This window comes from Amblyomma mixtum, chromosome 9 (genome assembly GCF_055824585.1).
Source record: "Amblyomma mixtum isolate Tamu chromosome 9, ASM5582458v1, whole genome shotgun sequence".
NCBI lineage: Eukaryota > Metazoa > Arthropoda > Arachnida > Ixodida > Ixodidae > Amblyomma > Amblyomma mixtum.
Genome location: NC_143020.1, coordinates 62,312,822 through 62,336,430, shown reverse-complemented (window position 1 = coordinate 62,336,430; position 23,609 = coordinate 62,312,822). Strand labels below are relative to the sequence as shown.

Below are 23,609 nucleotides of genomic sequence, written 5' to 3'. Positions count from 1 at the left end.
TTTCGCATTTTTGACTTAAAGCAGAAACATCGCGGGTGAATATTGCATGCGTTGAAATAATTTGCCTTCTGGTGCATGTGTGTTTGACGCATCAATCTTGATGTTGATTCTTATGCTGTATAGCCGCAGATATTTTCAAGTGCTTGCTTACGTCACTCAGTGTGATTCCACCACATTGCACTCTTGCTTTGTCTGCTAGTTGGGGCTTTATGAACTCTTGGGGCTCTGTGGAACCCCTGCTGTCAGTATTATATGACAAATTCTTCATGGTATCATATTTGCCGGCGTTCACTTTTATGGGCATATCTGTGGCTTTGCTGAAGAGTACGCTATGATTCTTTGTGGTTTGTCACACGTGACTGACCTCACTTTGTCGTGTGCGAAGCATTCCTGACTCTGTCCAAGCTATGTTTGTTGCTGTGTGCATTTCGCCTGCATTCTGACATCTTCCATTCCGTTTTGAGGCTCTTTGAAGAGCAGGCGACATTTGGCTGTATGGGGTGTACCGTCACATTGTTTTATTTGAGTTTTCTACTACTGAATGCTGTTCTGCACATTTGTAATCATTGTGCATGGACTTCAGTTCATGATCATTGTATGCACCTTGAATTATCTTTGAGGAAGAAATTATTCATTTATGCGAAGCCATTCGAGAAAATTTGCTCGCCCAGTGTTTCTGTACAGCTTTGTGCTCTAAGGATGCTTTACCCTGTTGTCCATGGCAATACAAGATTTACTAGACTTTCTCGTCCAAGAACCACACTGTTTTTTTCTTTTGTTTTATTTATTTAATGGAGTGAGGTCCTGACGCGTGTCAAGTCTTCAAGCCTCACAAAATGCCTGTAAAACTGATTTAGTGTTGCTGTGATTTTGCTCAGAATTATGCGATAGGTGATGACAAGTTATACTTTTATTCTTTATTTCTCGCTGCATTCACTTTCCCCGCATCAGTGGCATAGTCATTGGAGCATGCACCATGCATGTAGGATGTTCAGGGTTGGAATCTCAGTACTAGCACTGGGTACCCACCAGAGATGCAATACGCAAGTTTTCCCCCGGCTTTTGCTGGGTGCAGTGCTTGGAAATGGGTCTTTAACCTCAACCTGTGTCGAAGAAAGTGCCTTGAGACATGGCCTCTTTAGCCAGAGCTGCCCTTTCACCATCTCACTTATTGTGATCAGCTTTCACTTTCGTTACTGTCCGATGAGATCACCTCGTCAGTATACATCTAGTGACGTTTTTTTTCCGTGCTATCCATGGTGTTGGAAAAGAATGTCACCTTAAACCTCTTTCAGTGTAGCGCATTGCAAAGCTCAGTAATGACAGTTTCTTCTTTCCCCCCCCAATTTTTCATCCCATATTGGAGATGTTGGCCTTGCACGAGTAAATTTGGTATCTCTAACTGCACTGGACACACAGTTGTGTGCACTTTCAGATGCGCTTCTACTGATTTGGTTAATGGCACTCTTGGAGCTGCTGCTGGGGACACACTGTGTTGGACATGTTGGCCACACTCGTGGGCAGCTGTAATCTTGGCTGCAAGCAAGACTGCTATCAATTTTTTACCAGTTGTCACGCTCTGAAAGGTTTTTTTCCCGTGTGTGGTACAAAGGGTGTAAGAGGTCTACAAAAAAAAAAGGAATCCTGTACCGGTGTGTTTTGTCTCTAAGCATAACTGACACTCTTTATTTCTTAAGCCTGTGTAGGCAGACTTGTGCAGTCCTTCTTATGAAGCCAGTTCGCTGCAAGTGAACAGGTCTTTGAAGTGGCTGTTAGTTTGCTTGCTACAGCTTTCTGATTTTTTTAGGTAACTGTGATTCTTTCATGAGCATAATCATACTTCTCACCTCCATGCAGATTTGGAAGTTTGGAATGTTTGCGTTGGAACTAGATTGTTTTTAAGCTTGGCCTACTGAATTTACACAGCCTAGCGCAACTGTTGTATGAGATTGCATTCCATTTTCACCTTCTGATCCACATAACACCATGTGAGTTGTTGCACATGTAATCCTGTGTCTTATGGATGTAACCTGTCTTTCACTTGCAGGCTTGACCACCAGAGGCCGCAAACACTGTGGATTTTCTGGACAAAACTCATCAGGTTAGAATCTGCAGTTTTTCTTCGTAAATGCACTCCTGAAGGTTGTCTTTCAAGGAGCAGTATGAAGGATACAGAAGCTTCTGTTCATAGAACTGTGGTGAATTATGATGATATTTGCCCTTAATATTCTTGAAAGCTGTTTTTCATAATATGTGAACTATTGACCAAACTGCCACCCCTGTGAATTCTGTGCATTGATGCAAGGACTTGTGCAGGGGTCCAAGGCCTCATCAGGTTTTAAGCCTTTAGCTCTTGCTTCCTCTTGTACGCCGTCTAAGGAAACAGTACACTCCAGAATGCGTGTGGTGCGGAGAGATAGCCACCCTCTACCACTTCACATGGGGCTGTCGGGCGAGCCCGATAGAGCCCAAAGTTACAAACCCGTCAATCGAGCACTGGGATGAGCTTCTGTCCAGCTCCGACCCGCAAGAACAGCTTGCGCTAGTTGAGCGGGCCGAGGAGGCAGCAAGAACCAATGGGATCCTGTACCTAGGAACACCACCTGCTGCTCAAGACCCCAACCCCTAAACCCTGTCCCATTTTGCGGAATAGTTTTATACTACTACTACCACTAAGGAACCAATAAAGAAAACAAAAATGGCAGTATGCTGTGTGCTAAACAGCCTTAGCTAAACATAGCTAACTGCGATTTGTTTAGTTATTAGGCCCACTTAGGAGGGCTGAGGACAGTGTTCGTCATGATGCCAGTAATGCAAGTGCTTTGGATTGATTTCAAAGGCTACCCTGTTTTGTTGGCAATGATAACATTTCTTGCAGCTGAAATGTTTTCAACTGCTTGCAGAATTTATTCTAGGGATATCATTCCTCAGGCAATGAATTCTCCTTAATGAATAAAACTTTTCATAAACATCCACAGCTCTTGTCGAATATGTCCTGCACATTGATCTTTATTTCCCTAGCTCCAGGTGAGCTGTGCAATGTTGGTTCCTGCATTTGATTGAAAGTATTCTGCCTTTATAACACAGGTTCCGTCATCACAAACAGCGACCATGGTGCACCTCCTGTGCAAATTTCAAGTGGTCAAAGGCGCCTAGTGAGCCACTGCATGGAATCTACTCCTTCTGGCATGGGTAACCACCGGGGAAAACACACAGGAAATAAGCTGCACAAATGCACCCACTGCAGCAAGGGATTCAAAACAAGATCTCAGCTAGTGGTGCATCTCAGAGTTCATACTGGTGACCGCCCATACCACTGTGATGACTGTGGTAGGAGCTTTGCACACCAGAGCACCTTAGTGAAACACCAGCGGACTCACACAGGCGAGCGTCCTTACCTTTGTGACTTTTGTGATAGTAGCTTTGCACTCCAGGAGACCTTAGTGAAACACCAGCGCACTCACACAGGCGAGCGTCCTTACCGTTGCGACTATTGTGATAGCAGCTTTGCACAGAGGAGCAACCTGGTGGCACACATCCGTACCCACACGGGTGAAAAGCCATATCAGTGCCAGCTGTGCCCCATGTCCTTTGTTTTACGTGCACATCTTGCAAGGCATGTTAGATCCCATAAGGGCGAAAAGCCCTTCCAGTGTGACTTGTGCCAAAAGACATTCACTCGGGTGCAAAATTTAAAACTCCACAAAAAGGTGATTCACAAAGAATAACAGTGGTTTGTGATGCCCATAGTCAATATGTTTTCCTAACTACCTTTTTATATGCAAGGTAACGAGATTCTAACTGAACGCCCTTTGAAAGGTGTTGGTAGCCAACGTTCATCATTAATTACATTTTAAGTTCTGTTCACTTTCACGGAGTTTTCAGAAAAAAACATTTGTTGTTCCCTTAGTCTATACACACACTCGCTCTAAGAATTTCCTGCACACAGAGAGTAAGCCTGCTATGTTCGTAAACTCGCATGAATAGAAATAAAATCAGTCACGTGGATGGCATTACTTCTTGTTGGAGAGAGACTTTCAAAAACTTTGTACCCAATATTAGAGAGAGATTTAGCATACCGGAGACCTATTAGCATAGACGTATACCGGTTTACCGCAAATTGACTACGCAAGCGCAGTGGCATGGGGCGTTCAGTTAACCAGTCTACGTCTACGCTGAATCTCTCTATTGCTGGTGCCATTTGTCAGCCTGCCTCAGTGGAAAGATTCAGGGGGGGGGGGGGGGGGTGTTAAACGTGCACAACTGTTCTTTTTACTCATGCGGTCTGAGTGGGTGTATTTTTGTGACGTTCATTATAAATTCACTCATTAATATCATTGAACCTACTTCTGTTTGTATGAAAACACAGGAGAGCGTGCTCTGGTGCTAATCTTTGCGTGTTTATTCCAGCATTTCTCGTGGCAGGAATGAGTGGGGAAAGGCAGGTGTCTGACCTCGTATTGATGTGTCTTATATTAGTCTGCATGCTTTATAGCAGTTTTCTTTTCTTTGGTATGAAAGCCAACAAAGAGAGTTCACAAACATCGACATCACCATTTCTCGGAGCGCTGTATCAGCTGCATATAAATGGCGTAATATTTGTGGAGCATTGTGCCCACACCATTTTTAATCTATTGTGCTTGTCAGAATATCACCTCTGTGTGACCATTGCATTTTGTGCTAGCTTCTTTGTTCTGTTGGTGTTACTTGAAAAAGCCTTATTTTTTTACATAACTTGTTCTTGATAACAAGCTACAAGGGTCACGGCTGCTGAAACAAGAATTACTGTGATTAGTACCTGAGACAAACAATGTAATCTTGTAGTGTATTGTAATGCTTGTAATTTGGGTCATTTTTGTTAAATTGCTTAATGCACTCAAGTATTTAATTCTAGTTTCCATTTCACATTGTTGAATACATTCTGGCTGTTTGTAAGGTGTTCATGATAACTTGTTGCTAGGGTTGTGGCTGCTGAAACAAAATATGCTGTGATTGGTGCGTATGAAAGACAGTTATTTTGTGGTGTACTTTAAAGTTTGTAATTTAGGTCTGTTGTGTGAAACTGCACATGAGGATTTTATTACAGTTGCCATTACAAAATGGTGAATACGTTGCGGCTGTTTGTAAAACTTACTTGACGTTTTGTGCATTAAATTCATAAGCAGTGCAGTTGTTTGTTTAGCCTTTTCTTCAAATAGTGATGTTTCCTTTTTTTTTAGCGTTATGCTTTGAGCGTCCACAGACATCATTGTGCCTTGCTTCCAGAAAATAATTTTCATCATCATTTGCTTCAGCTCTTGGAGCTGGTCCCCACAGCAAGGTTATCCTGTCTAATGGTATTGCATTTTCTGTGGCACGACAATGGGTGGTAGTTTTGTCGGTTGCTTTGGAGAAAACTTTAAACCTCTGTTTTTCTCAGCCACTGTGCATTTACGCTTCATTACATACATCCATTCTGATAAGAAACATTGAGCAACCTTTTCGGTGAATTCAAATTGAATAGCTCCTACTTTTCTTCGTTGCACATTGTGAAGTCCTTTCTATGTCTTGCACTCGCATTCCTTGAAGTTCAAGCACAGTTAACCCATATACATCTCGCATCCTATACATAGATCACTGCTTATACACGTCCTATACATAGACCACTGATAAGCCAATGTGTACAGGGTTCCAGAGGAAGAGACCTTCAATACCACGCCTGCCACCCTTTCATGACTCCATTGCTTCATGTTCATAACCTGGAAATTTGCATGTTCGGTGACCTCAGTGCATTGTCTCCATTCACAAAGTGGGATGGACATGGTTTTGATGTGATTGCTTGAATTACAGTTATCTTAATAATGAAGAAAATGGGCATCACCCTCAGAACAAAAATTTTGTTTAGTGAACTCTTTTCGTAAACAATATAGTTTTTTCCTCAGAAATGACAACAGGCTCGCTGAAAGGAGAAGGAAAGAGGGAATAACGGGTGGCTGCGTAGTGGTCTCTAGCATTTTTTACTCATGCTGAGGAGACACTGGGCTCTTTTTGTTGGTTTTGACACAATAGTCCTTGAGCAGAAAACATTGGTTTGTACTGGTTGACTAGTTTAAATTAAGCTCTCGGTGAGATTCCCATTTCTGTCATGGTACCAATGGAACACCTGACATTGCACAGCAATATAACGCAGTTTCCGAGCTGTTTACTCGTGACAAACACTCAGTAGTAGGCTTATTAGAATCACTATGTTTGGTCACTTCAAACCAAGCACCAAGAAAGGATTATGCCTCTCGTGCAAGGGCCAGTGGGCTTGCAGCTATCTTAGATAAGCCAGGCACTCCACATAATAAAGGGTGGATAGGAAAGGAGAGCATATTGAATGATCGTCCTGCATTCCACAAGACAATGAATGAAATTGTCATATGTTTCAGGGCATTTATAACATTCATGGGATTTTGCATATTTCTGGAAAACAGTCTGTGCTGGTGTGTGTAGAACTTTGCGTGTCAATTAGCTTAGTGACTTGGAGAATCGAAAAAAGAAAGTAAGCAGCTGGGGCTCATCTTAAATAAAGGAGAGGCATTGGTTCTAAACCATTTTGCTCGGTTCAGAATACAAAGAGAAAATTTTTATCATTCAGAGAACAAAGCAAGATTTTTGGAACTGAAGTGATGGTCATTGCGAAAGATGATGTGCGAGATCACACGTGGAGAACAAAATGTAATCACGCTGTACATTGTGTGGTTGCTCTGATAAGTGTGTGAATTGATTATTTCATTTGTACCACAGTCTTTCGCATTTTTGACTTAAAGCAGAAACATCGCGGGTGAATATTGCATGCGTTGAAATAATTTGCCTTCTGGTGCATGTGTGTTTGACGCATCAATCTTGATGTTGATTCTTATGCTGTATACCCGCAGATATTTTCCAGTGCTTGCTTACGTCTTTCAGTGTGATTCCACCACATTGCACTCTTGCTTTGTCTGCTAGTTGGGGCTTTATGAACTCTTGGGGCTCTGCAAAACCCCTGCTGTCAGTATTATATGACAAATTCTTCATGGTATCATATTTGCCGGTGTTCACTCTTTTATGGGCATATCTGTGGCTTTGCTGAAGAGTACGCTATGATTCCTTGTGGTTTGTCACACGTGACTGACCTCACTTTGTCATGTGCGAAGCATTCCTGACTCTGCCCTAGCTATGTTTGTTGCTGTGTGCACTTAGCCTGTATTGTGACATCTTCCATTCCGTTTTGAGGCTCTTTGAAGAGCAGGCGACATTTGGCTGTATGGGGTGTACCGTCACATTGTTTTATTTGAGTTTTCTACTACTGAATGCTGTTCTGCACATTTGTAATCATCGTGCATGGACTTCAATTCATGATAATTGTATGGACCTTGAATTATCTTTGAGGAAGAAATTATTCATTTATGCGAAGCCTTTCGAGAAAATTTGCTCGCCCAGTGATTCTGTACAGCTTTGTGCTGTATGGATGCTTTACCCTGTTGTCCATGGCAATAGAAGATTTACTAGACTTTCTCGTCCAAGAACCACACTGTTTTTTTTCTTTTGTTTTTTGGATTTACTGGAGTGAGGTCCTGACGCGTGTCAAGTCTTCAAGCCTCGCAAAATGCCTGTAAAACTGATCTAGTGTTGCTGTGATTTTGCTCAGAATTATGCAGTGGTTGATGACAAGTTATACTTTTATTCTTTATTTCTCACTGCATTCACTTTCCCTGCATCAGTGGCATAGTCATTGGAATGTGCACCACGCATGTAGGGTGTGCAGTGTTGTAATCTCAGTGCTAGCACTGGATACCCACCAGGGATGCAATACGCAAGTTTTCCCCCTGGCTTTTGCTGGGTGCAGTGCTTGGAAATGGGCCTTTAACCCTGACCTGTGTCGAAGAAATTGCCTTGAGCCATGGCCCTCTTTAGCCGAAGCTGCCCTTGCACCTTCTAACTTATTGTGATCGTCAGATTTCACTTTTGTTACTGTCCGATGAGATCACCTCGTCAGTATACATCTAGAGACGGTTTTTTGCCATGCTAGCCATGGTGTTGGAGAAGAATGTCACCCTTAAACCTCTTTCAGTGTAGCGCATTGCAAAGCTCAGTAATGACAGTTTCTTCGTTTTTTCCCTCCAGTTTTTCATCCCATATTGGAGATGTTGGCCTTGCACGAGTGAATATGGTATGCTCTAACTGCACTTGACACGCAGTAGTGTGCAGTTTCAGATGTGATTCTACTGATTTGGTTAATGGCTCTCTTGGAGGTGCTGCAAGGGAAACGTCATGTTGGACATGTTGGCCACATTCGTGGGCAGCTGTAATCTTGGCTGCAAGCAAGACTGCTATCAATTTTTTACCAGTTGTCATGCTCTGAAAGGTTTTTTTCCCGTGTGTGGTACAGAGGGTGTAAGAGGTCTACAAAAAAAAAAGGAATCCTGTACCGGTGTGTTTTGTCTCTAAGCATAACTGACGCTCGTTATTTCTTAAGCCTGTGTAGGCAGACTTGTACAGTCCTTCTTATGAAGCCAGTTCGCAGCAAGTGAACAGGTCTTTGAAGTGGCTGTTAGTTTGCTTGCTACAGCTTTCTGATTTTTTTAGGTAACTGTGATTCTCTCATGAGCATAATTATAATTCTGATTTGCATGTAGAATTGAAATTTTGGAATGTTTCCTTTGGAACTAGATTGTTTTAAGCCTGGCCTACTGAATTTACACGACCTAGCAGAACTGTTGTATGAGATTGTATTCCATTTTCTCCTTCTGATCCACATAACACCATGTGAGTTGTTGCACATGTAATCCTGTGTCTTATGGATGTAACCTGTCTTTCACGTGCAGGCTTGACCACCAAAGGCCGCAAACACTGTGGATTTTCTGGACAAAACTCATCAGGTTAGAATCTGCAGTTTTTCTCCGTAAATGCACTCCTGAAGGTTGTCTTTCAAAGAGCAGTATGAAAGATACAGAAGCTTCTGTTCATAGAACTGTGGTGAACTATGATGATATTTGCCCTTATATTGTAACGTGGCGGCCAGCCGAAGAATGAGACGTGGTGAACTATGAAAATGAGATGATTTAATGGCCGCTGGCCTAGCGCGAGCGCTCCGTCCCGCGCCGCTGCCAGCTTCGTCTTCGTCACACTACCCGGGGCCTCCGAGCGATCGCCCCGATCGGTGACGAACAGACGCGTGAAATGGCGATGGCCTTGAGTGGAGGGTTGAACAGTATATACAAGATGGTGCAGTGCTGGCCGCCACGATGAGAAATATGAGAGAATGAGTCCCGGTCCACGAAGCATCGGGCCGTAGGGTGCCAGGAGCTGACGGCCGAGGTCTCTGGACGCACCGAACGGCAGGGGCAGGGGGGCGGTGTCTTCACGTTTGGGTCTTGGGTCAGTGGGGTCTTGGGTCGGTGGGGTCTTGGGTCCGTCGGGTCTTGGGTCGTCGTGTCGTGTGGTCCGGGCGGGGGACGGGGCTGGGGTGAGCGTTGAGGTCGGTTCAGGTCGGGCGGGCTGGGGCGCGGCCGTGCAGTGCTGACCAGGTACTCACGGCCGACGTCCACTGCAGGCCCAGGACGCCGAAGCTCCGTGACCAGGAGGGCAATGAAGAGACCCCAGCACCTCACACCAAATGTAACGTGGCGGCCAGCCGAAGAATGAGACGTGGTGAACTATGAAAAAGAGATGATTTAATGGCCGCTGGCCTAGCGCGAGCGCTCCGTCCCGCGCCACTGCCAGCTTCGTCTTCGTCACAATATTCTCGAAAGTTGTTTTCCATAATATGTTAACTATTGACCAAACTGCCACCCCTGTGAGTTCTGTGCATTGATGCAAGGACTTGTGCAGGGGCCCAAGGCCTCATCAGGTTTTTAGCCTTTAGCTCTTGCTTCCTCTTGTACGCCGTCTAAGGAAACAATACACTCCAGAATGCATGTGGTGCGGTGAGATAGCCACCCTCTACCACTTCACATGGGGCTGTCGGGCGAGCCCGATAGAGCCCAACGTTACAAACCCGTCAGTTGAGCAGTGGGAGGAGCTTCTGTCCGACCCGCAAGATCAGCTTGCGCTGGTTGAGCGGGCCGAGGAGGCAGCAAGAACCAATGGGATCCCGTACCTAGGAACACCACCTGCTGCTCGAGACCCCAACCCCTAAACCTCATCCCATTTTACGGAATAGTTTTATACTACTCCTACATAAAAAAAAAAAAGAAAAATGGCAGTATGCTGTGTGCTAAACAGCCTTAGCTGAACATAGCCAGCTGCGATTTGTTTAGTTACTAGGCCCACTTGGGAGGGCTGAGGACAGTGTTCGTCATGATGCCAGTAATGCAAGTGCTTTGGATGGATTTCAAAGGCTACCCTGTTTTGTTGGCAATGATAACATTTCTTGCAGCTGAAATGTTTTCAACTCCATGCTGAATTCAACCTAGGGATATCTTTAGGTCTGAATTCTCCTTAAGGCCGAACTATTGAATAAAACTGTTTATAAACATCCAGTGCTGTTGTCGAATATGTCCTGCACATTGATCTTTATTTCCCTAGCTCCAGGTGAGCTGTGCAATATTGGTTCCTGCATTTGATTGAAAGTATTCTGCCTTTATAACACAGGTTCACTCATCACACAGAGCGACCATGGTGTACCTCCTGTGCAAGATTCAACTGGTCAAAGGCGCCTAGTGAGCCACTGCATGGAATCTACTCCTTCTGGCATGGGTAACCACCGGGGTAAACATACAGGAAATAAGCTGCACAAATGCACCCACTGCAGCAAGGGATTCAAAAAAAGATCTCAGCTAGTGGTGCATCTCAGAGTTCATACTGGTGACCGCCCATACCACTGTGATGACTGTGGTAGAAGCTTTGCACACCATAGCACCTTAGTGAAACACCAGCGGACTCACACAGGCGAGCGTCCTTACCATTGTGGCCATTGTGATAGCAGCTTTACACAGAGGAGCAACCTGGTGGTTCACATTCGTACCCACACTGGTGAAAAGCCGTATCAGTGCCAGCTGTGCCCCATGTCCTTTGTATTACGTGCACATCTTGCAAGGCATGTTAGATCCCATAAGGGCGAAAAGCCCTTCCAGTGTGACTTGTGCCAAAAGACATTCACTCGGGGGCAAAATTTAAAACTCCACAAAAAGGTGATTCACAAAGAATAACAGTGGTTTGTGATGCCCACAGTCAATATGTTTTCCTAACTACCTTTTTATAATCAAGGTAACGAGATTCTAACTGAATGCCCTTTGAAAGGTGTTGGTAGCCAACCTTCATCATTAATTACATTTTAAGTTCTGTTCACTTTGACGGAGTTTTCAGAAAAAAACATTTGTTGTTCCCTTAGTCTATACACACACTCACTCTAAGAATTTGCTGCACACGGAGAGTAAGCCTTCTATGTTCGTAAACTCGCATGAATAGAAATAAAATCAGTCGCGTGGATGGCATTACTTCTTGTTGGAGAGAGACTTTCAAAAACTTTGTACCCAATATTAGAGAGAGATTTAGCATACGGGAGACCTATTAGCATAGACATATGCCGGTTTACCGCAAATTGACTACGCAAGCGCAGTGGCATGGGGCGTTCAGTTAACCAATCTACATCTACGCTGAATCTCTCTATTGCTGGTGCCATTTGTCAGCCTGCCTCAGTGGAAAGATTCAGGGGGGGGGGGGGGGGGGGTTGTTAAACGTGCACAACTGTTCTTTTTACTCATGCGGTCTGAGTGGGCGTATTTTTGTGACAGTCATTATAAATTCACTCATTAATATCATTGAACCTACTTCTGTTTGTATGAAAACACAGGAGAGCGTGCTCTGGTGCTAATCTTTGCGTGTTTATTCCAGCATTTCTCGTGGCAGGAATGAGTGGAGAAAGGCAGGTGTCTGACCTCGTATTGATGTGTCTTATATTAGTCTCCACGCTTTATAAGTTTTCTTTTCTTTGGTATGAAAGCCAACAAAAAGAGTTCACAAACATCGACATCACCATTTCTCGGAGCGCTATATCAGCTGGATATAAATGGCGTAATATTTGTGGAGCATTGTGCCCACACCATTTTTAATCTGTTTTCGTTGTCAGAATATCACCTCTGTGTGACCATTGCATTTTGTGCTAGCTTCTCTGTTCTGTTGGTGTTACTTGAAAAAGCCTTATTTTTTTACATAACTTGTTCTTGATAACAAGCTACAAGGGTCATGGCTGCTGAAACAAGAATTACTGTGATTAGTACCTGAGACAAACAATGTAATCTTGTAGTGTATTGTAATGCTTGTAATTTGGGTCATTTTTGTTAAATTGCTTAATGCACTCAAGTATTTTATTCTAGTTTCCATTTCACATTGTTGAATACATTCTGGCTGTTTGTAAGGTGTTCATGATAACTTGTTGCTAGGGTTGTGGCTGCTGAAACAAAATATGCTGTGATTGGTGCGTATGAAAGACTGTTATTTTGTGGTGTACTTTAAAGTTTGTAATCTAGGTCTGTTGTGTGAAACTGCACATGAGGATTTTATTACAGTTGCCATTACAAAATGTTGAATACGTTCTGGCTGTTTGTAAAACTTACTTGACGTTTTGTGCATTAAATTCATAAGCAGTGCAGTTCTTTGTTTAGCCTTTTCTTCAAATAGTGATGTTTCCTTTTTTTTAGCGTTATGCTTTGAGCGTCCACAGACATCATTGTGCCTTGCATCCAGGAAATAATTTTTATCGTAACTTGTTTCAGCACTTGGTTCTGGTCCCCAAAGCAAGGCTATCCTGTCTAATGGCATTGCATTTTCTGTGGCACGACAATGGGTGGTAGTTTTGTCGGTTGCCTTGGAGAAAACTTTAAACCTCTGTTTTTCTCAGCCACTGTGCATTTACGCTCCATTACATAGATCCATTCTGATAAGAAACATTGAGCAACCTTTTCGGTGAATTCAAATTGAATAGCTCCTACTTTTCTTCGTTGCACATTGTGAAGTCCTTTCTATGTCTTGCACTCGCATTCTTTGAAGTTCAAGCACAGTTAACCCATATACATCTCGCGTCCTATAGGTAGACCACTGCTTTTTTTGAGCAGTTTTTTCTGTAAAAGCTTCCACCTGCTAACATAGGTTCAAGGGGTCTAAACTTTTCCTATTGTTAAGGACGAGGTAGCAGCATCCCACCGCTGCCACCAGTTTGTTACGGACGAGGTAGCATGGCCGTGTGCCGGAGAGTGAATGAGGGACGTCTGAGACGAGGCTGCTGGAAAAGACAATTAGAGGACTTTATACAGGAATATTTACAAGTGAGCTGCAGGAACGCTGCATCACGACAGCTCAACAGGAGACCATGATGACAACGAGCTCCTCGGCCGTGCCGCTGCCGGGCTTTTTAAGAGTTCCCTTCCCTAGGGTCCCTAGATGGGGGCCGGGTTTCACTGGCACCAATCACAGACACGCACGCACTCACTCACTCCCGAGAGATCACGCCGCCGTCACCCGCTGGGAGAGGGAGAACGATGCCATCGCACAGACGCCACAATGTCCTCGAGCGGCGTTTCCCGCGCATTCCGAACGCGCGTTCACACTCGGTGTAGGTGAAACGCTCGCTCCACCGGGCAGACGGACGCGGCTTCCGTGGCAATCCAGGCGCTCACCCAACGCGCGTCTCGGGGTTTGCCGGCATTTCGCTGCTGCCATGTCGTTGTCTTCCCCACGACGAAGGCGAGACGTAACAGACTGCCCCGCCGGGGGAAGGAGATCCCGATGGACAGGGGACAGCATCCGCTGTCTGGAGGGATGTCGCATGAGGCTGGTCTCAACCGGAGTCAGTTGTCTCTCGGCGGTTCTGGAGCTCAGCGCACCCCGAAGTCTTCCTTCGCATGTGCAGGTTCCCAAAGGGCACTGCAAAGTGACTCGTGCTCCGCTAGCGTTAGAACCACGCCGAAAACCCAACCGCTCAGTCCGCAAGCACGACACAATCCCCACTTAGTAATGCCAGGCTCTTTCCCTCTTACAAACCCAATCAATCCCTGGGAGTAGTTCCGCAGCACTGAGAAAATGCCCACAAATCGGCACATTACACCACAAAGCGCATCTCAATTTTAAAACAATAAACAAAACCAATTGGTTCAAAATCCTACATCAGGAAGAAAAACCACCAGCAAACTGCAACCATGATGCTGACTCTTGCGCTAGGGACCTCAATTTAAGCTATCGGCATTACCTTTGAGACTCCCCTTTTTGTGATGTATTCCGATTAGTAACGACCACAACATTTCATTCTGCATAGCAGCATACTGCCGTCACCTTGCATATCCCCGCAAAGATTCGCTCAACATCGAAGCCAAAGTCACCTTAATTTCCCAAATTCCAAAAAAATTAAGCGACTCCAGGCGCTTATGCTAGTGGCCTAAATGGCCCGTCTGGCTAGCACTTCGCGTTTTAACGGACGCTGCTACACATGGGCACCACTAGTGCATTTTTCGAAACAATCTTTATCAAAAGAAACGCTTTCAATGCAAACAACGCGTCGGGAACCTATTCCTGGTCAAACTTTTTTTTTCAGCAGGAATCGCTCAAAAAAGAAAAATCAAACAGCAGAGACATCCTCGGAATCCGCTGCTAACGAGCCGCGCCGCGGCTCAAAGGGGTCGCCTATTCTTCAACCGCGCCCTGCGCGGTCGCACACCAACAGTGGCTTTAGCAGCCAACAATTCACAAAATTCGAAGGGCTTAACTGCGCTTCGACACCTGCGAGCCTCAGACGCCACGCGACATTGATTTGTTTCGCACACCGGCCGCGTGTCTCCAACAACCGAGTAGCGTCTGAACATTTGAATGCGAGGGGTTGACGGTCGCGCATGAAACAAACGCCTGCGTGTACTCTCTCGATTCGGCAATGTCCTTCGACTGGAACGCGTTCTGCGGCGTTCTTCCATGCGGTAGCTGGGCGTCCTCTGCGGTCCGCTGCGAGTTTTACGCGTCCTGCTACCGTAGCGTCCCCACAATGGGTCAGGTGGCCTTCGCGCTGTCTGTACACGCCTAGCCAGCCTTGCCTTTGTACGGCGCTTATCGCATCTGGCGTGCCGCGATGACAGTCTTGGAGCATTACATGGTTGACCGGCCTTCACCCTTACGATGCTTTGGGCCCGTCCTTTGTCCTTTCTGTCCAGACTGCCCTTTCGCATGGCTCTCCTTGCGCGCGGTCGCCTTCCGGAAACTTCCTTAGCTGTTCCGTCCTGCGCGTCTCCCTTTCTCGCGGGGCACTCAGCCTTCTCATCAGCTTTTTGACTCAGCAGCGAGCCGCCTTTTCTACTAGAATTCGAACTATCAGCTCGCTCTTTCGATGAGTCACTGCGTGTCGCAGCACTTAAGTGTCCCGACTGCCCTTTAATTTCGGCTGGGCATAACTTGCTACCCTGAGGCTTGCTAATCGATCCTAATACCCTAACGCTCTTGCCCGGAACTTGAACTATGAGACGCTGTTCGGCTAACATAGCGTTATTGTCCTGGGTACTACCTTCTCGATCGCAGCAATCAGCCTCCTTCCCGGAAAGTGCATGCTTCTCTGGGCTCAAAACCAACGCATTGCCCCTTTCCTTATATTTAGCAGTGCCTACATTATCGCCCGAGCCCTCATGGCTGGCGGATCTGCACTCTTCCTCGTTGCTAGCCTTAGTGCCTACATTATCGCCCGAGCCCTCATGGCTGGCGGATCTGCACTCTTCCTCATGGCTAGCCTTTCGACCGAAGTCATCGGTCCTCGCTGCCGAAGTGTCCTTTCTTTCCTGGACCAAACCTGTCCTATGCCGCCACTTCTGCACAGCACTCGTGTCATCCGGCGACTGAGCGGAGCTTCGAACTCGGTCCCTGACACTCTCGCGGTGTAGCTTACCACCGTCAATTTGGCCTTCCAAATCTGCCTCCGCGGGAATACGAAAGTATCGGAGGAGCGCACTTTTGGTTATCGCATAGTTGTGGGCATCCTCGTCAGACAACCTCGCCCAGACATTACAAGGTTCCCATGGGAGGAATCCCATCAACACAATTGGCCAATAATCCTGATCTAGCTGCTCCTCCATGCAAATTCTCTCAAAATTTTCCAGAAAAGTTCTGAAATTTTCCCCTTTTCTGAAAACTCTTAAGCGAGATCGCGTTCTCATACTTCTGAGCGTGTTAAGTTCACGCGTGAGTTCCCGCATCTCTCTTTCGTATTCCTCTTCCCGCAGCTTTCTTTCGCGTTCCATCTCTATGTCGAGACGCTTCATTTCCGAAGCGTATTGACGCTCGCGTTCCTCTTTCTCTTGTTTTTCTTTACGTTCGCGTTCCTCTTTCTCTTGTTTTTCTTTACGTTCGAGTTCCTCTTGTTCTCTTTTTGCCAATTCCCTCTCCTCAATGGCCTCAAGGCATTCCGCAAGCTCGTCATCTTCAGCCTCTAACGCAAGAATAGCCTTCAGCAGTTCTGGTTTTCTGAGTTTGTCTGATACCTCCAGACCCAACTCTTTCGCAAGCTCCAGTAACTTTGGTTTGCGCAGCGCCTTCAAATCCATGGCTGCTCCGAGTGCTGCTTGTCTACTGCTCGCTATTGTCTTGCTGCAACTAACCCAGCAGCAACGACAACCCAATTACCAGCTCTGTTCCTGACACTAACAAAAGCCTGGCAAAACTCAGCAGAAGAAAGTCCCGCACTCACCAAACCTCGCAGCCAAGAATCCAGCGCAGTCGGTCCGCTGCAGGCAACCAGTCATCACAAAGGGCTGTTGCACTGCCCCCGACTCGCCGTTCTGCTGCTCAGCGTCCCGTTGTCCGCAACTCTCCGCTGGCGTCCGATGTTTCGCGTCCCACCGCTGCCAACCAGTTTGTTAAGGACGACGTAGCATGGTCGTGTGCCGGAGAGTGAATGAGGGACGTCTGAGACGAGGCTGCTGGAAAAGACAATTAGAGGACTTTATACAGGAATATTTACAAGTGAGCTGCAGGAACGCTGCATCACGACAGCTCAACAGGAGACCATGATGACAACGAGCTCCTCGGCCGTGCCGCTGCCGGGCTTTTTAAGAGTTCCCTTCCCTAGGGTCCCTAGATGGGGGCCGGGTTTCACTGGCACCAATCACAGACACGCACGCACTCACTCACTCCCGAGAGATCACGCCGCCGTCACCCGCTGGGAGAGGGAGAACGATGCCATCGCACAGACGCCACAATGTCCTCGAGCGGCGTTTCCCGCGCATTCCGAACGCGCGTTCACACTCGGTGTAGGTGAAACGCTCGCTCCACCGGGCAGACGGACGCGGCTTCCGTGGCAATCCAGGCGCTCACCCAACGCGCGTCTCGGGGTTTGCCGGCGTTTCGCTGCTGCCATGTCGTTGTCTTCCCCACGACGAAGGCGAGACGTAACACTATGCAAGGATCGCATTGCGTTCATTGAGTCTTGTGCGATGTATGCATTCTGTAAGATTGCACTGTCTTGATGGCACTTGGAGTTTCGATAGTTCCATCGATAGTACTATCAATGAAACTTTTGATAGTTCTATTGATAGTACTATCGATAGCCGTATCAGTACTACTTGCCATATATAGTACTATTGATTCTACAAAATCAACTGTGCCTACCCACTGCATCCTAAACTTGGTTTCCGGAATGTATGGTATGGAGGTGATGGTATGGGGAACTGACAAGGCTCATCCATTTTCGCAGCCTACGAGTCACCGAGCTATGCAAGGTGTTCTGTATGTAAAGTTCCTGAATTAAGTGTTAGTGTGCGAATATCCTCGTTGCGAAGCATGAGCGCGAAAAGTATTTCTGCAACGGTTACATCCACAAAAAGACGTCTACGGTGCATGATGGCGTCGTGTTAGCCAGCACAAGTTGTGCAGTTTGTTCTTTCATTGGATGCAGTTCCAGCTAGTTTTCCGAACAGTCCCAGTGCACATTAAAAAACCACAGGTGGTAGAAATTTAACCGGGGACCTCCACTACGGCATCTTTCATAGCTTGAGTCTCTTTGGGATGTTAAACCTCATAATACCGTAAAACTGATCGGTTATCGCAAATGCTTTAGCTATACCACTGGCCAACAAAAGCATAATATCAGCAGTGTTCCTATCGACAGTCTTACTGTAGACAGTCTCACTATTGATAGCGGTACTATTGGTAGTAATACTATCGATAGTAATTCTATCGGTAGCTATACTATCGATAGCAATACTATTGATTCCACTATCGATAGTTTTTACTCTATCGATAGTTTCAAGAAACTATTGTTGCGATTGATAGTCAATTTCCTGATGGTTTCGCATAACTAGGTTTTGCGTACAGGCATCTAACTGTTGGGTGCGTGATTTCTTCTTTGTAATGATGCGTAAGGCATTTTTATACATGGATTACCACTTGGTACTCTCCTATGACCTCTAAATAATTTATAATCGAATTTCTTTCTCATGCTGTTTCGGTTTCAACAGCTGAACGATGACTGTGACGTCAAAGTATGGGTATAGGTCACATGAGGCATGAAAAAACAACAGTATAATCGGTGCTTATACATTTGTTTTTATTCTGGATCTTGAGGAAAACTGGCTTTAGCATTCTAGCAACTTAAAGTGATGAAGCAGAGATTATATCGCAGTTTTTTCATGCCTCATGTGAGGTATATCCAACACTTCGACATCACAGCCATCGTTTGGCTCTTGAATCCTAAACTGGAACAGCATGACAGAAAAATTTGATTATAAAGTTTTTAGCGGTCATACGCAAATCCCACTTGGTGATTCATGCATAGCAGGGTCTTCCGCATCATTGTGCAGGAGAAAACATGACACCAAAATTAGATGTCTATATTCTTTTAATGTCCACACCCACAGCACAGAACGCTCGGTCCTTGTGAGGCACGAGAGATCCCACAGGGGTGAAAAACCCTATCAGTGTGACTTGTGCCAAAAGGCATTCAGTCGGAGAGAATTTTTGAAAAACTGCATGGAGACAAGGCACAAGGAATAGCAGTGGTCTGTGATGCCTGTAGTCAGTACGTCTAGCTAGCTGCCATTTTGCATGCAAGCTAATGAGATTCTAGCTGAATGCCCTATGACTCCCATGAGATATATTGGTTGCTACATTTGTAAGTTTTGTTCATTTGGTTGATCTTGCAGAAAATGACATTTGTTGTGCCTACAGACAGCACAGAGAGAGAATCGCTTTGTCTTTCCTGAACAAGGAGCGTGAGCGTCCTGTCACGTTGATTATCAATTAAGGAATTCATATTGCTACCCCTATGATTGACAATATGATGGGAAAATATGCTCCTATGAAAATCTTTGTGTGTTTATTCCAGCAGTGTTAGTGGCAGGAATGAGCGCGATGTATTTTGCATTAGTTTGTGGGCTTAAAACTGGAGAAGCCGGAATGAGTTTACTAAGAGAACAAACTTTGCGCTACTTTACTGATCGACCTAGCAGGTTAGAGCCTAAGTAGCACTTCATTACATGCCAAGCATGGAGCCCCAGCTCAGGCTGGACTCCGTTCATTCAGCTCGATTTTTAAACCCTTACTTAACAAAGAAATAGAGGAGGTCATTTTCACTGGCCCGCCGCAAGTATCAATTCTCCAATCAACATGTTATGCGAAGTGGGATCTACCTTGTGGGTTGGGGTCACCCTCGAACCCAGGGAAATGCTGAGAGCTCAAAACAAATCAAAAACAAATACGACACCACTCTCTCTGTGGTAAGGACATCCACACCCTCTCCCGTCTGGGCTCTTCTTCCGACCTGTCTCAAGCACACCGCTGCCCCCCTCTTCGTGCACTCACATTGCGAGTCAGGTTCTTGGCACTGATGTGTGCCCACCCGTCATCAGTGCATGTCGTCCGTGAGCAACGAGAGAGAGAGGAAAAGGACCACGGAGCCAGTACAGCACAGACGGCGGGACGCTCGGCAGATAAGAAAGGAACGGACTTTGTTCCATGCATCACAAGAAAAAAACGTAGTGTTACAGTTTCGGTTTCATGTTTGTTTGTGGCGCCACCCGGTGCCGACGGTTTAGAACTTGCGAGGCAGCAAGGCAATAGAAAGGACACAGCTCTAGGAGCAGTTAGTTGTTCATTGCGCAGTGGAGCGCGTGCATCATCGTCCGTTCCTTCGAGCCTAGCCGTTGACGGCGACCGCCGAGCCGGTCCGCCTCTCGGCATTGCTCGGTCCACTAACTCGTTACAAGTGGCGACGAGGGTGGGACCCGAACCCACGCGGGCAAAGCTTGTGTACAAGCCTGGTCTGGACTTAGGTCATGCGGATGCTCTCAGTAGGTTGCCGTTGCCTGCAAACAACGTGGATCTACCTGCACCTGCTGAAATGTTCATGCTTGAACAAGCATACCCAGGACTGTTGTCTCCTGCCATTGTGGCACAAGCTACAAAAAAGGATCCATTCCTGAGCCATGTAGCTGTTGCTGTCCTGCGAGGGGAAAAACTTCCAGCAGGACCAGAAGGAAATCCATTCACAGCAAGGAGCAGCGAACTCAGCCTCCACGAAGGTTGCTTGCTGTGGGGTTGCCGAGTTGTTATCCCAAAATCTTTGCAAGCCAAATTCCTAATGATACTTCATGCAGGGCATCCTGGCATTGAGAAAAGCAAGACAATTGCCAGAAGCCACGTCTGGTGGCCGGGAATTGATGGAGACATCACTAAGAGTGTAAAGAGCTGTGAAACCTGCCAAGCTTACCTGCGTGCACCGCAACGCATTCAGCACACGACATGGCCGTTTCCACAGAGGCCCTGCTCAAGGCTTCACGTTGACTTTGGGGGCCCATTCATGGGTCATACATTCCTGGTCATTGTTGACGCCTATTCAAAGTGGGTCGAAGTTTTTCCAGTGACGTCAACATCAGCGGATGCTGTTATCAATGCTTTGCGAACAACATTTGCGCAGCATGGACTGCTGGATCTCATAGTTTCCGACAATGGGCCTGCCTTTGCAAGTGAACAGTACTTGGAATTCTTGGCACGCAATGGAATACGTCGCATGCTTGTGCCTCCCTACCATCCAGCTTCGAATGGTGCGGCAGAGCGCGTCGTACAGACTGTCAAGAACAAGATCAAGAAGAGTGGATCTGGATCTTTCCAAACCCAGATTTCGCGGTTCTTATTTCATTACAGAACCACGCCTCATGAAGTCACAGGCAGAGCACCGTGTGAAATGCTCATGGGAAGGACGTTCAAGACACCTTTGGATGTTCTTCGCCCAAATCTACACACTTCAGTGCTGCTGAGACAGTTGAAGCAGAAACTACAGGCCGATAAAGGGTGCCGTTCTTCTCCATTGCCGAATGTGGGAGACAACGTACTCGCAAAGAACTTTCGTCGAGGACCACCGTGGGTACCCGCACGTGTCACGAGCATCAAAGGTCAGTCAGCAGCTACAGTCTGTCTCAGTGACGGTACTCTCTGGCATAGGCACGGTGACCACCTACGTCCTCAAGCCGAAGAAATCGTTGAGCCAACCACTGAACTATGGAGGCCTGGGCCTACTGGAACACAGGGTGTTTCCAGCCACCCATCAACTGAGTGTGACACCAGCTTGGCTGTTTCTGTGGACTTTGACCTCACCGTGAGTGCTACTAGTGGCACAGAAGAGATAACTGTGAACGTTACTGGTGGTACAGAAGAGACTGCTATGAACTCTCCCAAGTCAGCGTGCAGCACGCCTCAGTTGCGAAGAAGCATGAGAAGCCGCAAGCCAGTGCAGCGCTACTCTCCATAATTCTCTTCTCTTCTTGAACAAACTAATGGGGGAGGACTGTTACAGTTTCGGTTTCATGTTTGTTTGTGGCGCCACCCGGTGCCGACGGTTTAGAACTTGCGAGGCAGCAAGGCAATAAAAAGGACACAGCTCTAGGAGCAGTTGTTCGTTGCGCAGTGGAGCGCGTGCATCATCGTCCGTTCCTTCGAGCCTAGCCGTTGACGGCGACCACCGAGCCGGTCCGCCTCTCGGCATTGCTCGGTCCACTAACTCGTTACACGTAGTAATTGCCTCAACCGGCGCTCCAAACCACCTTCCGTCAAAGACGCCTCGGTTAGGCCCCACGGCAGTACGGGCAGTTGTGGGACATTGGGTGCTTCCAATGATAGCCTACTGCTTAAGGGGGCCCCTTGAAGATAGCGGTGGTGCGTCAAAAGAACATGTCCAACTCCCTATCTGCACTGTGCTTTGGGGGGCTTTCATTTACAACGGATAGCCACTTCCGTGAGTGCATGTTTTGCAAAGGGTCGCAGCTGGAAATGAGTGGCGGCCTTACAATATCCATAGCCTTTCACATTTTGTGGCTAGAGTAAAAAGACTACACAAAGTGGCCTGAGGTGTGGGTTTTTTGCATTGTCGCTACTGCTTTGTGCATTGCCGTTTAAACGAGCACACAAGCACCAGTGCTTGTGGCATTTGTGTTTATTCTAAAGTGACACTCCTTTGCTCTCCATTATTTTTCAGGTCATTACTGATAAGCCAATGCATACAAGGTTCCAGAGGAAGAAACCTGCAATCCCACGCCTGTCACCCTTTCATGACTCCATTGCATCATGCTTATAACCTGGAAAATTGCATGTTCGGTGACCTCAGTGCATTGTGTGTGTTCGCAATGTGGGTTGGAAATGGCTTTGATGTGATTGCTTGAAAAACAGGGATCTTAGTAATGGCGAGAATGGGCATCACCCTCAGAACAAAAATTTTTAGTGAACTCGTTTCGTAAACATTATAGTTCTTTCCCCAGAAATGAGAACAGGCTTGCTTAAAGCAGAACGAAGGAGGGAATAACGGGTGGCTGCATAGTGGTCTCTAACAGTTGTTACTGATGTTGAGGAGGCACTGGGTTCTTTTTGTTGGTTTTGACACAATAGTCATTGAGCAGAAACCATTGGTTTGCTCTGGTTGACCAGTTTAAATTAAGCTCTCGGTAAGATTCCCATTTTTGTCATGGTACCAATGGAACACCTAACCTCGAACAGCAGTCGAACGGAGCCTATGACCTATGTACTCTTGCGGTGTGCACTCTGTTGTAGAGGTATTAGGATCACGATGTTTGGTCACTTCAAACCAAGCACCAAGAGAGGATTATGCCTGTCGTGCAAGGGCCATTGGTCTTGCAGCTATCTCAGACAAGCCAGGCACTCCACGTAAAAAGGGGTGGAAAGTGGATAGGAGGATATGGAATGGTTGTCCAGCATTACACAACACAATGAATGAAATTGACATATGTTTCAGGGCAGTTATAACATTCATGGGATTTTGCATATTTCCGGTAAACAGTCTGTGCTGGTGTGTGTAGAACTTTGCGTGTCAATTAGCTTAGTGACTTGGAGAATTGAAAAAAGAATAAGCAGCTGGGGTTCATTTTAAATAAAGGAGAGGCATTGGTTCCAAACCATTTTGCTCGTTTCAGAATACAAAGAGAAAATTTTTATCATTCAGAGAACAAATCAAGATTTTTGGAACTGAAGTGATGGTCATTGCAAAAGATGATGTGCGAGATCACACGTGGAGAACAAAATGTAATCACGGTGTACATTGTGTGGTTGCTCTGATAAGTGTGTGAATTGATTATTTCATTTATACCACATTCTTTCGCATTTTTGACTGAAAGCAGAAACATCGCGGGTGAATATTG

The 23,609-nt window shown here is 46.2% G+C and overlaps 1 protein-coding gene across 1 annotated transcript; it reads left to right on the top strand.

Annotated features, from left to right (window-relative positions):
- The first annotated feature begins 348 nt into the window (after positions 1-348).
- Positions 349-8,008, top strand: LOC149329302 (uncharacterized). The gene is made up of 2 exons (XM_089561942.1): positions 349-2,101; positions 3,088-8,008. Exons 1-2 carry the CDS (start codon positions 2,020-2,022, stop codon positions 3,726-3,728), a joined length of 723 nt encoding a protein of 240 aa, XP_089418068.1. The 5' UTR covers positions 349-2,019; the 3' UTR covers positions 3,729-8,008.
- Positions 8,009-23,609: the final 15,601 nt, after the last annotated feature.